At 41.7% G+C, this 15,258-nt stretch overlaps 1 protein-coding gene across 4 annotated transcripts in view; it reads left to right on the top strand.

The window, feature by feature from the left end:
- LOC134358043 (F-actin-uncapping protein LRRC16A-like) overlaps window positions 1-15,258 on the top strand; it is a 342,999-nt gene that overhangs the window by 211,611 nt on the left and 116,130 nt on the right. For all 4 annotated transcript variants that reach the window (XM_063069926.1, XM_063069928.1, XM_063069927.1 and 1 more), the window contains exons 18-19: window positions 3,788-3,869; window positions 12,317-12,416. In XM_063069926.1, coding sequence (XP_062925996.1) covers window positions 3,788-3,869; window positions 12,317-12,416 — 182 coding nt within the window. The remainder of the gene's footprint in view (window positions 1-3,787; window positions 3,870-12,316; window positions 12,417-15,258) is intronic.

The raw sequence follows: 15,258 nt of genomic DNA, 5'->3' as shown, positions 1-15,258 counted from the left end.
GAAGATAAGTGGAGGGGTTGGTAGTGTCGAGGAAGCAAGGAGTCTGCAGTAGGACATTTGAAAGATTGAGAGAATGGGCAAAGAAGAGGCAGATAGAATACAGTGTCGGGAAGTGTATGGTCATGCAATTTGGTAGAAGGAACAAAAGCATAGACTATTTTCTAAATGCGCAGAGTATTCAAAAATCAGAGGTGCAAAGGGACATGGGATTCCTTGTGCAGGATTCCCTCAAGATTAACTTAATTGGCAGTGAGGAAGACAAATGTAATGTTAGCATTCATTTTGAGAGGACTAGAATATAAAAGCAAGGATGCAATGTTGAAAGGCCTAGATACAGTGGATGTGGTGAGGATGCTTCCTGTAGTGGGAGAATCTAGGACCAGAGGGGGCAGCCTCCGAATAGAGGAACATACATTTAAAACGGAGATGAGGAGGAATTTCTTTTACCAGAGGGTGATGAATCTGTGAAAGTCATTAGCACAGGTAGCTGTGGAGGCCAGGTAATTGTGTGTATTTTTAGGGAAGGTTGATAGATTCTTGATTAGTTGTGGTTGGAAGGTTACGAGGAGAAGGCAGCAGAACGGGGTTAGGAGGGGAAATGGATCAGCCATGATGAAATAGGGGAGCTGACTCGAAGGACCGAATGGCCTAATTCTGCTCCTATCCCTTATGGGCTTGTAATTTCGAGTTTTACTTGCCTTCAGGCCTTACTGCCCTTGGGTACTGAATTATAAACCAAGATTCATAAAATAAACACAATGGATTCTGCAGATACTGGAAATCCAGAGTGACATGCACAGAATGCTGGAGGAACTGAGATTCATCAACAGCACCCCTGAATTAGATAAGCTAAACCCTTCAAACTATTTTGCTTCGCTCACATCCCCAATTTGTCAGGAGCATTTCTCATGTGTCATATCAATTTCAGGTATCAAAAATGTGTTTCTGTTGGTTAATTTTTAAAAAGTGCAGAAAACATTCAACAGGTTTAGCAAATTGTGCCGGAAGAGAAACAGTCCAAAATCCTTCATGACAACTCAGTCAGTTTCTGGACATGAAGCCTTAACTGCTTCTCTTTGTACCAGCTGCTGAATTATTCGGGTTTTTTCTGGTTTTATTTCAGATTTCCACCATCTACAATTTTCTTTTTGATTTTTATTTACTGTTGATTAATAACCTTGTGATTATAATGTACTAGTTAACAGCTTTGCTGCAAATGTGGTCAAGTATGTTAGTGAACCCTAATTCCTCAAGTGTTGTTGGAGAAGCATCATTCTTCATATTCAGGGGCAAACCTTTGATCTGCAGTATATTGTGTAATTTAGTCGATGAAATAAATTCAGCTGTTAGGAATTCCTTAAATCCCGTGTCTCATCAAGAAGTTCCGTGTAAAAACATGTTAATTTGTTACTGAAGTTACCTTGTTTCTAAATATTGATAAATCTACATTTTCTCATTCATAGAATAATAATTGGGGGAAAAATTTGTATAACCAGGTCTTTTCAGGACCATTTGTTTTTAACGATTTTCAAAGGCTAATGTGATGCAGAAGACAAGGATGCTGAACTCACTGTGCTTTGATGCTTTTGCCTACTCCAGCTTTGCACTGATATTTTCCATTCTTTTCCCCTCTACTGCTTTCCTTAGCTTGGTCACTGTGTAAGTACCCTCCCTGCTTTTTAACCTTTGTTGATCCAGTAAAACGGCTTCCTTACCTGTCCATCAGGACTACCTGTTCAGCAACTTGACTCAGATACTTCGTGCAACAGTATCTCTGCTCAAGCAGTGTTCTGTAATGTGGGCACGTTTCATTTGATCAGACACTTGCCCACTTAAAGAAAAAAATACTTCGTCTTCGGGTATGGATAACTGAAATATAAGGCACTGTTTTTTTTAAAATATTGTAAGGGATATGTTGGCAAAATTTTCATTGGGAAACTTTCTGGCGATTTTAGTAATCATGTCAATAACTAGAAGTTGAACTGTTCTTTGTATTTTAGTTGCAGCTTTGAAAATTGATGCATTTTCTTAAGAATTGATTACTGAGGTTAAAGAAATGTAAAATGTTTCATATCAATTGGATGAAGCAGAGATTTATAAGGAGTTTGTATGTTCTCCCTGTGACCTTATGGGTTTCCCCTCTCTCTGCAAAGGCGTACCGTTTGATAGGTTAATTGGTCATTGTAAATTGACCGGTGATTAGACTTGGGTTAAACTGGGAGTTGCTGAGTGGTGTGGCTTGAAGGATCTGTTCAAAGTTGTATCTGAATAACTAAATATGTGCCACTTTTTGAGATGTTCTTACATCACAATTGTAATTGAGTATCTAATGGCATCATGAAATATTAGCATCTAAGATTAGAAACGCAAAACCACTGATGCGGTTGAAGGAACAATTAGAGCTACATTTGACACCAGTTTTGTTTTGAAAACATAGTTTAGGAAGGGATGTACCTAAATAAAGTCACTGACCTACACAGTTCCTGTGGCCAGTTTGGAATTTATCAGGTAATGAAGGGTGGAAATTGCTATCCAAGTGTTGAGATTATATGTGATCAGTAATTATTCTATGGAAGCAACCTTGCCATTCTTTTTAATTTAAGTTACTCATTAGTATATTCTTCAGGTCTTAATTACCACCTTTACATTGGCCTCTTTCCTGAATGCTGCTTTCTACTGCTTTTGCATTGAATTTTGATTTGATCTTATCAGCTCAAAGTTCTTAACTGATATGATGAAATAATTCCACTCAAAATTCAAATGTTGCTGCCTTGTTGGGTTGCTTAATTTGGATCACTGAATGTCTGTTTCATTATATTTCCAAGCACAGGAAAAAGAGCAGATTAGTATGTTTTTTGAAAGAGTGACTATGTTTGGTGTTCACCAATCTTAGTAATGAGCTTGCAAACTTTTCATCACCAGTTGAGGTGACATCCTTAATGCACCGTTGTTGGTGTTTCTCTCTGGGAGTGCTCAGGTTTACATGGACCACTCCCCCTTGCTTACTTCAGTCCTGATTGGCTACCCAATCAGTTGACCTTTGAATTCTATTGGCTCGCCTTTCTTTGGCTCTTAATGGTTTGTGGATGACATCTATTTCTATATGTTTGTTTACAGAGTTATCAGAAGAGAACAACGCTTTTAAAAATTCTCTTGCCTGCTTTTTGTTTGCCTGCATTAGAACCTCCATGGTATCCCAGTTATATAAACCCAAGCACTCCCAGAGAGAAACACCAACAACTGCATACCGAGGATCTTAGCATGACTGGTGATGAAATGTCTGCAAGCTAATTGCCTAGCTCGGCAAACACCACAACATCAAGCACCTCAACCCAAGCTACCAGTATTCACCACCATCCTAGAATGACAACGTGCCTCACCTTCTTTTAAAACCTACTGTGCCGATGTACTAGTTCGGATGGAATTTATAGCATTTATTCATCTTTTATTTCATTGGATCTTTGTTAGTACTTGGTCACTTAATGGCTTTTATGGAAAGCTTGGTTCAGAATGCCACAATGCTTAACTGCTTCTGTTGAATCGCAGTAGCCTTGAACATGTTAACTGTGATCAGTCTGTTCATAACTATCTCTCAGCCTTGTGTCACAAAAGCAGCCAGGGCTCTTTTAAAGAAAATAGAACTACTGATAATGTCTACTGAATATAGTTTTACCTACTGCCCACTAGCTCTACATCAAAATATGTACATAAAACGTTTTTAAATTGAAATCTCTGCATGGTGTCTCATTTTTCTATTTATTCTAATTGAATTTTTCTTTATCAACAGCTAAGATCAGGTGGAGCTCAGATATTGGAAGGTTGTATTGCAGAAGTCCATAATATTTCAAAACTGGATATTTCAGACAACGGTGAGAAGGATATTTTTTTTACATTGAACCTCATCGTGTGTTTAATGGACTGTGGGAAGAATCAATGAGCAAATAATTGTATTTTTAAAAGCCGCGTGGAATTTCACTAGAGTTAATGGTAGGCATCATTCATAACCTGTGGATGCATTTGCAGAGTGATTGCCTGAGAAAATATACTTCATGTTTATATTAAACTGGATTTTCAGATGAATATTAATATAGCATCCTGATTGACTACACTGATCTTTTTGCAATTTTATTCTATTCCTGTTGTCAGACTCTTCCACCTTAAGAATTTTATTTTCCTGTTTGGGAAGGGGTTAAAATGACCACCACACTGATAGCTAAAATTATGTTGTTGAGTAAAATATTGCAAAGTTTCTACCTATAACATGAGTATCATTTGAGATTTTCTTCTGCAGCTTTTTAAGTAGAAAGTTGAAGAGATGTGGTTGCAGTCTTCAGACAATACGTTTAATTATATATGGTACTGCTTTTTGGGATCTGCTTAGAATGCTGTTTTTTCTCACTCAAAAACAAAATGACAGTGATCTGTCCTGCATGTAATTTGACCAACTCATCTCCATGGAAACATCACATGGATGCTGCTGTAGGTTGGGAGGATGAGCCATTGATGGAAAGATGAACACTGTCCCACTCCGCACTAATACAGCCTGTATTTTCACATTTCCAGTATTTTCTGTTTTTATTTCAGATTTCCAGTATCTGCAGTTTTCATTTTGCTTTTTGGAATGTTGCTGTACAGGCAGGCTTAGGTTAAAGTTTTTCCACCGAATATTGTATGAAATACACTCATTTGGATGAGCCATGGAATTAACAAGATGAGTCTTCCTTTTGATACAAGGACTTCATAGATATTGCTTCTTTTGCAATTGATAAGTTATGTACTTCTAAAAATCCATTCTTTGTTCACATTTATTCCTGTGCTAATTGCCGGAGGTTTGTTCGGTCTGTGACTCCTTTTATGGCACAATTCCAGCAACAGCAGTAGCTCTTTGCTTGAATGACCACTATAGGATAGTGAATGCTAGGCAAAGATTCAATTGAACACAGTAAAATAGAAGCAGGAGCAGACCACCAAGCACTTCAAATCCTCTCAAGGTTGATCTGTGCTGGCTGCAAATCTGCTCCAGAGCCATTTCCCTATAACCCATAATTCCTTGATCTTTCAAATATTTATTTATCTTTACGTTAAAATATTTCTACAATCTAGCCACAGGGAATGAAACATTGCCAGTAAACTTCTCATTTTTGGCTTTTGCCAACAAAGGATTCAAAGTACATTTATTATCAAAGTGTGTACACATTATACAACCTTGAGATTCGTCTCTTTACAGGCAGCCACAAAACAAGAAACCCGAAAGAACCTAATTTAAAAAAGACCAACACCCAATGAGCAGAGAGAGAGGAGAAAAAAAAACAACAAACCATCCAAACAATAAAGCCAGCGACAGCATTCTGAACAAAATGGTGTCCATAAACCCGAACGCCAGAGCAGGTCTCAGCGCCGATTAGAACGGAGTAATGGAGTAATCAAATTATGGAGCAGAATCTGCCCCGACCCTCGCCTTCTGTCCGGACACCGTGCCTTTTCAGACCATCTGGCCCACCGTTTAAATTGTCCAAACCCCGGTTTTAATGTTAATGTTTGTACTCTGTTAATGCAAAGACCACAGCCCTAACCATTCTTCTGACTACCACAGCTCTTTGTAGAAATTGCAGCGAGACACCATCCATTCCAACATTTAGTGTATATAAATTGGCCTTGTTGCATAATGCAGTGCCATCTCTTCAAGCATACTGTAATTCCATGGTTATGAACCTCTTTGAGAGATGATGCACAACCACCTTTTGCAAATGTAGAAATGCAAGTTTGTTCTTTAAAGGGAAAAGTATCTTACAGATTTCCAAATAATTTAACGTTAGTCTAATTACAGAATGTTTTATCTTTCTCAATTTGCTTCTGAGTTCAGTAACATGAAAATAACTCTTTTGAAGCTTTTAAATATAAGGTAAATGGTAAGATAAAGCGATTTATTCAAAAGCTATGTGGCTTAGAAAGTTACAAGACCGTAAGATATAGGAACAGAATTAGGCCTCTTGGCCCATCGAGTCTGCACTGCCATTTCATCATGGCTGATCCATTCTCCCTCTGAGCCCCAGTCTCCTGCCTTCCCACTGTATCCCTTCATGCCCTGACTAATCAAGCGCCTATCAACCTCTGCCTTAAATATACCGTATGACTTGGTCTCCTCCACCGCCTGTTTCAACAAATTCCACAGATTCACCACTCTCTGGCTAAAGAAATTCCTCCCCATCTCTGTTCTGAAAGGAGACCCCTCTGTTCTGAGGCCTTTTCCACTGGTCTTCGACTCCCCCACCATAGGAAATATCCTCTCCACATTCACTGTATTGAGGCCTTCCAACATTTGATAGGTTTCAATGAGGTCACCCCTAATTCTTCTGAATTTCACTGAGTTCAGGTCCAAAGCCATCAAACCCTCCTCGTATTACAAACATTTCAATCCGGGAACAACAGGAATTCTGCAGATGCTGGAAATTCAAGCCACCTGACGAAGGGTCTCGGCCTGAAACGTCGACTGCACCTCTTCCTAGAGATGCTACCTGGCCTGCCGCGTTCACCAGCAACTTTTATTTCAATCCGGGAATCATTTTCATACACCTCCTTTGAGCCCTCTCCAGTGTCAGCACATCCTTTCTAAGATAAGGAGCCCAATAACTGCCTCACCAGTGCTTTATGAAGCCTCAACATTACATCCTTTCTTTTACATTTCATTCCTTGCAAAACTAATGCTAACATTTCATTTGCCTTTCTCACCACTGATTCAACCTGCAAATTAACCTTGAGGAAATCCTGCACGAGGACTCCCAAGTCCCTTTGCACCTCAGATTTTTTTGAATTTTCTCTCCATTTAGAAAATAATCCACTTTTATTTTTTTCTACCAAAGTGCATGACTTCCCAACACTGTATTCCATCTGCCACTTCTTTGCCCATTCTCCTAATTCATCTAAGTCCTTCTGTAGCCTCTCTACTTCCTCAGAACTACCTGCCCTTCCATCTGCAAACTTAGCCACAAAGCCATCAATCACGTCATCCAAATCATTGACCTATAACATAAATGAAGCGGTCCCAACACAGACCCCTGTGGAACACCATTGGTCACCAGCAGCCAACTAGAAAAGGCTCCTTTTATTCCCACTCTTTTCCTCCTGCCAATCAGCCAATGCTCTATCTGTGCTGGTATCTTTCCTGTAATACTATGGGCTCTTCTCTTGTTAAGCAACCTCATGTATGGCACCTTGTCAAAGGCCTTCTGAAAATCCAAGTGCACAACATCCGCCAATTCTCCTTGCTTTATACTGCTTGTGATTCTTCAAATAATTCCAACAGATTTGTCAGGCAAGATTTTCCCTTGAGGAAACCATGCAAACTACAGCCTGTTATATCGTGTGCCTCCAAGTTTCCCAAAACCACTTCCTTAACAGTTGACTTCAGTATCTCCCCAACCACTGAGGTCAGACTAACTGGCCTATAATTTCCTTTCTTCTGTCTCTCTCCCTTGCAGAGTGGAGTGACATCTGCAATCTCTTCAGTTGCCTCTTTCAGAACCTCGGGGTGTATACCACCTGGTCTTGGTGACCTATCTACTTCAGACCTTTCATTTTCTCAAGAACCTTCTCCCTGGTACTGGCAACTTCACACACTTCTGCCTCCTGACACTCTTGACATAGAAAGGGTTGTATTCTCAGCTGCTCAGGTTCTGAAGCTGAATTAACTGCTGATTTAGAGTGTGGAATAGGCGCTTCCGTCCCTTCGAGCTGCGCTGCCCACGGCCCACCAATTTTTAACCCTAGTCTAATCATGGGACAATTTGCAATGACTAAGTAAGGTACTAACTGGTGTGCCTTTGGACTATGGGAGGAATCTGGAGCTCCTGGAGTAAACCCAGGCATTCATGGGGAGGACACTGGGATTGAACTTTGAACTCTGACATCTAAGCTGTAATAGCATCAAACTAACTGCTACGCTATCGACATTGCAATGTTGAATTGTCACTTAATTGTCCAGTTCCAGCAAATCATAAGTGGTCTCCCTCTGGCCTCGGAAAGCTTGGTAAGCATGAAGCATGGACAATTTATTGTTTTGCTGAGCTCCCACTGGATAATTGTAAAGTACAGTTTGAAATACTTTTTGAAAAGAAACATCATACCAAGCACATTGTCTAGTCAGAGGCAGCATGTACTATGGTTTCCATGACTCTGCGACAGTCCATTCTTCTCCTTTGTCTGGTAGTTACCATCCTTCCCATGGATATCAGGGAGGTGCTGGAGCCAGCTATGATGCAACTTTAAAAGCAACTGTATTGGTGCAAGTTATCTTGTGTTGCACGAGGACCTCTCTAAATATTAACAGAATGAAAATTGAGCACTCCTGACCCAAGCTGCTATTGCTTTATGGCCACAGTAGAAATGAGCTACAACTATATTTTTATTGAACTGGAAGCTCTGTTTAAATGCCATTGATGTGCCACTTTGAGGATTTAATGCTGCATTTATTAATGTGATTCATACAGAGTAGCTGATCCAAGATAGTTCAAGCATACCAAGGCAAATTAATGATGGAATAGTGGAGTTGCTGTCAGAATTTTTCAGATTTCATTGTAACAGAGAATTGCACTAAAGTAGTAAGGACAGTGAATATTGCCTTCCTGTTTACAGATGATTGATAAACCATGAGAAGGTAAGTGATACCAGGAGTATGAAAAATCTAAGAAAAGATAGGTCACATACTTGTGAACATTTAGTAAGAAACCAGCTGATCGACTTGCTGGCAATTACTAAAACCAGGTTATACTGGACAAATTGAACAATGGTTATATAAGATAATCGTAGTAAATGAGGTGTATTTGAACTTGTGTGGTGTATTTAGTGGAATTTGTATGAGGTTGTTGTAGACCGGTTTCTGATAATGTACCAAATTTCTCTAGGCTCTGAGCAGGTCCTAGCAGGTTGGAAAACAGCGACAGACATTCCACTAAGGTCAGGCAGCTTAATGTCCATAGTTGAGAAAATGCTTGAAGTTATCATTAAGGATGAAATAGCAAAACATCTGGATAGATATGGTTCTATCAGGCAGACTTGGCATGGATTCACGAAGGGCAGGCCTCTAAGGATATAATGAGCATAAAAGATAAAGGGGAACAGGTGGACATTGTGTACTTGGATTTCCAGAGGATAGTCAATAAGGTGCCTATAATTAACTTAATCCATTAGATAAGAATGCGCAGAGTTGGAGGCAATGTATTAGCATGGACAGAGGATTTGTTAATCAATAGAAGGCAGAGAATCGGGATAAATAGGTGTTACTCCAGTTGGCAGTCTGTGATGAGCAGATTGCTGGAGGGGTCCATGCTGGGCTCACAACTATTTACGATACGCATTAACAGTTTGGAAAAGGGGACCAAGTGCAGTATATCTAAACTTGCTGATGAATGAGTGGAAAAGCAAATTGTGCAGGGGATGCAGAGAGATATAGATAGATTGAGTTGGCAAGGGTTTGGCTTATGGAGTACAGTGTTGGGTCATCCACTTTTGAATAAAATTTAGAAGATTAAATTACTTAGCCATGATTTTATTGAATAGTGGAACAGGTTTGATGGGCAAAATGGCCTTCTCCTGCTCCTTTTTTTTAATATGTTCTTGTATACATGGTGTAAAATCAAAAACGTAGTATAGTCAATCCCCGTATTCCTAGAAAATAGTCCCTATTGCGATTTTCCATAACCCGTGTCCAGAGTAACGTAGAAAACAGAACAGTACAGCACAGAAACAGGCCATTTGGCCCATAATATTGTGCTGCACTAATTAAATCAGTAATCAAGTGCCCAACTAAACCGATATTATCTGCCTGCACAATTCCCGTATCCTTCTATTTTCCTCACAGTCATATGCCTATCTAAAAAGCCTGTTAAATGCCTCTGTCATATTTGTCTCCTCCCCCACAGACACTAACAGTGAATTCCAAGCACTCTCTGTGTGTAAAAAAAAACTTGTCCTGCACATCTCCTTTGAACTTCCTCTCACCTTAAATGCAAATACTCGGGCATTGCACATTTCAATAATGAGAAAAATGTGCTGGCTGGCTACTCTGTCTTTGCCCCCCATGATCAGATCTCCCCTCAGCCTCTGGCACTCCAAAGAAAACAACCGAAGTACAACCAGTCTCTTATGGCACATGGCCTCTAACCCTGAAAGCTGTTCTGCACCCTCTACAAAGCCTCCGCATTTGATACTCAGGTGGCCAGAACTGAATGCAGTGGTCCAGGTTCAGCCTAACCAGAGCTTTATAAAGCTGCAACATAACTTCCTGCCTCTTGAGCCCAGTTTCTGACAAAGGCAAGCATGCCATATGCCTTCTTTACCATTCCAGTACCCCGAGTAACCACTTTCAGGGAGCTATGGACTTGGGCCCCCAAGATCCTTCTGCACATCAATACTGTTACGGGTCTTTCCCTTGAGGGTACTGTCACTTTACATTTGATCCCCTGAAGTGCAGCACTTCACAATTGACCGGGTTAAACTCCATCTGCTATTATCCCTCCCATATCTGCAACTGATCTATATCCTACTCTATCCTTTGCCAGTCCTCTTTGCGATAAATTACACCACTGGTCATCTGCAGACTTTCTAACCCACTCATCTCCATTTGAATCCAGATCATTAATGGTCAAACAGCAGAAGACCCAGTGAGGATCACTGCAGTACACCCCTAATTACAGACTTCTAGCCCATCAGCCCACTACCCTCTATCTTGTATGGTCAAGCCAATTCTGGATCCAAATGGCCAATTCACTTTGAATTTCATGCACCTTAATCTTCAGGATGAGCCTCCCATGAGGGTCCTTATCAAACACCATATTTAAAAAATTCACCCTTCCTCTGCCAGCCTTCGTTTCATCTGAAAAATACCTTGGGATATTTTGCCACTTAAAAGTCACTACACAAATGGAAATATTTGTATTTTGGAGCATTGCGACTGTGCAATAATATTCTGCCCGTTTATTCTGCGGCACAGATCCTACAACACTGGGGCAGTAAATATGAAGTAAGCACTGGGTACTTGGAGACAGTATGCAAAATGACAACCTGGCTTTCGTCAGTCACAGCCAAGTGTTAGCTTTCTCACCTTGAGACAGAAGATCATGAATTCGATCCCAAATCTAGGGACCTGGGCCATCATCCCAGGGTTGTGAAAGGTGTGTTGCTGAGTCAAGCAGCCCCATCTGCTGTTTCGACTGGATATAAGGGGTGCCACTATTTGAATTAAAATAGGAGAGAACATAGAAGATTGGGAGCAGCGAGTTAGCTGCCGGGAGTTGTCTGTCCGGAGAGCTGTGCCTTTCTGGTGCCAACTACCTGGATGCAGTACTCGGAGAAAGCGACACAACAGACTTTTCACATCGTTAATCAGCGGGTTGTTTGTTATGTCTCCCCTCTTGCTGTGAAACGGGGTCAGCCTGTGGTATGTCGAATTATCGGGTGAACAAGTAGTTTTTGAAGTACTGCAAGTCTGTGTCTTTATTGATGCTTGCTGCACGCTTGAGTGCTCGGTGGAAGGGTGCTGATGCTTTTTTGCTGGTGGGGGTGGGGGGTTGTTGCCTTGTTGCTGCTTGTGTGTGGGAGGGGGGAGCTTTGGGGTTCTAACATTTAACTGTCATTCATTCTTTGGGGCGCTGCTCTGTTTTCATGTATGTTTGTGAGGAAAAAGAATTTCAGGATAGATATTATGTACACTTCTCTGACATTAAGTGTACCTATTGAAACTTATTGAGTTGTCTCACATTCAAGCTAACGTTCACTTGTTAACCAACAGCCAGCTGATCTGATCCACTAGTGGTTGGTTGACAAGTAAATACCGGGCAGAATATGGGTGAGCTGTCCTGTTCCACTGGTTCATGGGAGCTTTCATTGTACACGTTGGCCATCCTTACTACTGTCAGGAAAATATTTATTTGGCTGTGAAGTCGGAGGCAGCAGAGACAAGTCCACCTCACTCAGAGAGCAGCCAGTACCACCATCCCATTGCTGCTGTGTTCTGGCAGCACCTCTTTGCTGTAGTGACGGTGTAGTCTGCTTTCCTTGCCGAGCGAGCTCCTCAGTAGAGGCTGCTCCATACAGTCACACAATAAATAAAAATGTTCTGTTGTATTTTTCTTGCCTCCCTCCCATATGCAGCCCCTGGACCTGTCAATCCTTTTCTTTAGGCACATTTTCTGCTGAACACACACAACAATTAATTGGATGACAGGTGATTACAATGCAGTGCTCGCATTGGAAATGATGTAGTTTGCATCTGGAATGCTGAATTTTAACATTTACAGTTTTTAAATCTTGTTTTGTACAGGTTTAGACTCTGACCTTGCCACACTTGTAGTGTGGATGAGCAAGAACAGATCTATTCGCCATCTAGCCTTGGGCAAAAACTTCAACAACATAAAGTCCAAGTAAGTAGATTTTATGGATCAAAGTCTAATTTAGAAAGCAACCTAATAAATGGTGTCCTGATTTTAAATAAGTCAACTTGGTATGATTTGCGATGGATACTTTGGTCTCCTACAGTGATAGTTCACATGTGTGATGGCCTGTGTGATTTTAGTCTGTCAGGCTTCATAACTATTGCACCATGAATTCAAATCTGAGTTATGAATATGTCCAGTACAACTCTGTTCATTCACTATCAGATAAGATCGATTTTATGTCAATTTGTCCTGCCATTTGAAAGAATGTTTGATTTTTCTCCTGCCCTGTCCCATCTCTCTCACTCTGTCTCTCTCACTCACTCTCCCTCTCTCTCCCTCTCTCCCCCTCCCTCTCCCTCCCTCTCCCCTCTCTCTCTCCCTCTCTCTCCCTCTCTCTCCCTCTCTCACTCTCCCCCTCTCTCTCCCCCTCTCTCCCCCCTCTCTCCCCCTCTCCCCCCCTCTCTCCCCCCTCTCTCTCCCCCCCTCTCTCCCCCTCTCTCCCCCTCTCTCCCCCCCTCTCCCCCCTCTCCCCCTCTCTCTCCCCCCTTTCCCCCTCTCTCTCCCCCCCTCTCCCCCTCTCTCTCCGCCCTCTCTCTCCCCTCTCTCCCCTCTCTCCCCCTCTCTCCCCTCTCTCCCCTCTCTCCCCCTCTCTCCCCTCTCTCCCCCCCTCTCCCCTCTCTCCCCCTCTCTCCCCTCTCTCCCCCTGTCTCCCCTCTCTCCCCCTCTCTCCCCCTCTCCCCCCTCTCTCCCCCCTCTCTCTCCCTCTCCCTCTCACTCTCTCTCTCTTTCAAACTCCCTCTCTCTCAAACATGCACACACACACACCCCCACACACCCATTATTTAGTTCTCTAATAGGACCTACTTTTCCTACATTATTTTTATCCCAATATTTGGAAACACTTTAGGAATATCCTTGATTTTACTTGCGAATGTTTTTGTTATATACCCTCTTTGCTTCCTAATTTCCCTCTTACTTTTACCCTCACACTTTCTGTCCTGTGCTTTGTTTCTTCCCAGGTACTTGCTACTTGTCATTTTATTTTGGCTTATTCCCGTGTTTATTTTCCTTAATATTCATGGGGAATTAAAATTGGAATTGCCTTTTTTTTGGGTTTGTATTTAATCTAAAAAGTCACTACCTCTTCCTTGAGTGCCTCTACTGCTTTAGCTCCAATTTACCTTCAGCTAGATTTATTCCAAACCAGTTTTGTTAAATCACATCTCAACCAGGTGAAACGGCCTTCCTCTAAGTTATCTTTTATATTCATGATCCACCTTTCTCCAGTTCCTTCATGATCTTATTTTCTATGTATTGCAGTCGCAAAACAAGATATTTCACAGTATATGTTAGTGATAATAAACCTGATTCTGAATAATGCATGATTTAAAGAATCATGATCACTCTCAATCTTTTTCCACTGGCTTTCCACTCATTTGCTATTTTGTTGGCTCTGCTACCTACAAATAATAAGAATTCTATTTAATGCATTTCAAGAATTCTGCAACTTCTATGCACCCTATAACATATTATTTTCCAATTTATATTAGGGTTGTTGAAATCCTATACTGTTCGTGGAGTTTTTTTTGTATTTTAAAGTCATAGACCACAGTAACATTAACCTACTGTACGGCCCAATGAGTTTGCATGACCGCCAACCACCCATTTACTTTCATCTCATTTTATTCTCCTCTAATTCCCATTAACGTTTCCCAGATCTATCACTCACTTACATCGTAGGAGCAATGTGCAGAAGCTTACAGAGAATCGAGTGCTGGACACGGAGATTTCAGGGCACTGCACATCCAACACATGATTCTCCGTTACTACCGCCATCTCCAACGGGATCCCACCACCAAGCACAACTTTCCCTTACTTCCTGCTTTCCGTAGGGATTATTCCCTACTTGACTCCCTTGTCCATCATCCCTCCCCACTGATCTCCTTCCTGGTACTTAGCAACAAGTGGAACAAGTGCCACACCGCCCCTACACCACCTCCCAAGCTACCATTCAGGGTCCCAAACAGTCCTACTAGGTGAGGCGACTATTCACCTATGAGTCTGTTGGGGTCATCTACTGTATCCGGTGCTCCCAGTGATGGCTTCTGTATATCAGTGAGACCCAATGGAGATTGGGAGACTGCTTCGCCAAGCACCCACGCTCTGCCTACCAAAAAAAGTGTCATCACCCGGTGGCCACCCAATTCTATTCTATTTTTCAATTCTATTCCCTATTCCTATTCTGACACGTTAGTTCATGACCTCCTCTATTGCTGCGATGAGGCCACACTCAGATTATTTTCTGTTCTGATAGCATAAACATTGATTTCTTGAAATTCTGGCAATTGCCCCAATCCCTTTCTCCTTCATCATTCCCCATTCCCATTTGCCCCTCTCACCTTATCCCCTTACCTGCCCATCACTTCCCTCTGGTTCTTCTCCCCCTTCCCTTTTCTCCCATGGCCTTCTGTCCCCTCCTATCAAATTCCCCCTTCTCCAGCCTTTTATCCCTTTCACCAGTCGACTTCCCAGCTCTTTACTTAACCCCTCCCGCTCCCCCGGTTTCACCTATCATCTACTAACTTGTACCTCTTCCTCTCCTCCGCCCACCTTCTCACTCTGACTTCTAATCTCTTTTCTCAGTCCTGATGAAGAGTCTCGGCCTGAAAAGTCGACACATGCTGCCTGGCCTTCTGAGTTTCTCCAGCATTTTGGTGTGTGGCTTACAATGAAGGCCATCTTTCCATAAACCCCGGGCATGTCACTGACAAGGAAACATAGTGCTATAGTTGATTCCCTCAGCAGAAAGAATAGGGGAATTGAGAAA

This window comes from Mobula hypostoma, chromosome 17 (genome assembly GCF_963921235.1).
Source record: "Mobula hypostoma chromosome 17, sMobHyp1.1, whole genome shotgun sequence".
In the NCBI taxonomy this organism is placed as follows: Eukaryota; Metazoa; Chordata; class Chondrichthyes; order Myliobatiformes; family Myliobatidae; genus Mobula; species Mobula hypostoma.
The sequence above is the reverse complement of the archived record's forward strand: the minus strand, read 5'-3'. Positions and strand labels throughout refer to the sequence as shown.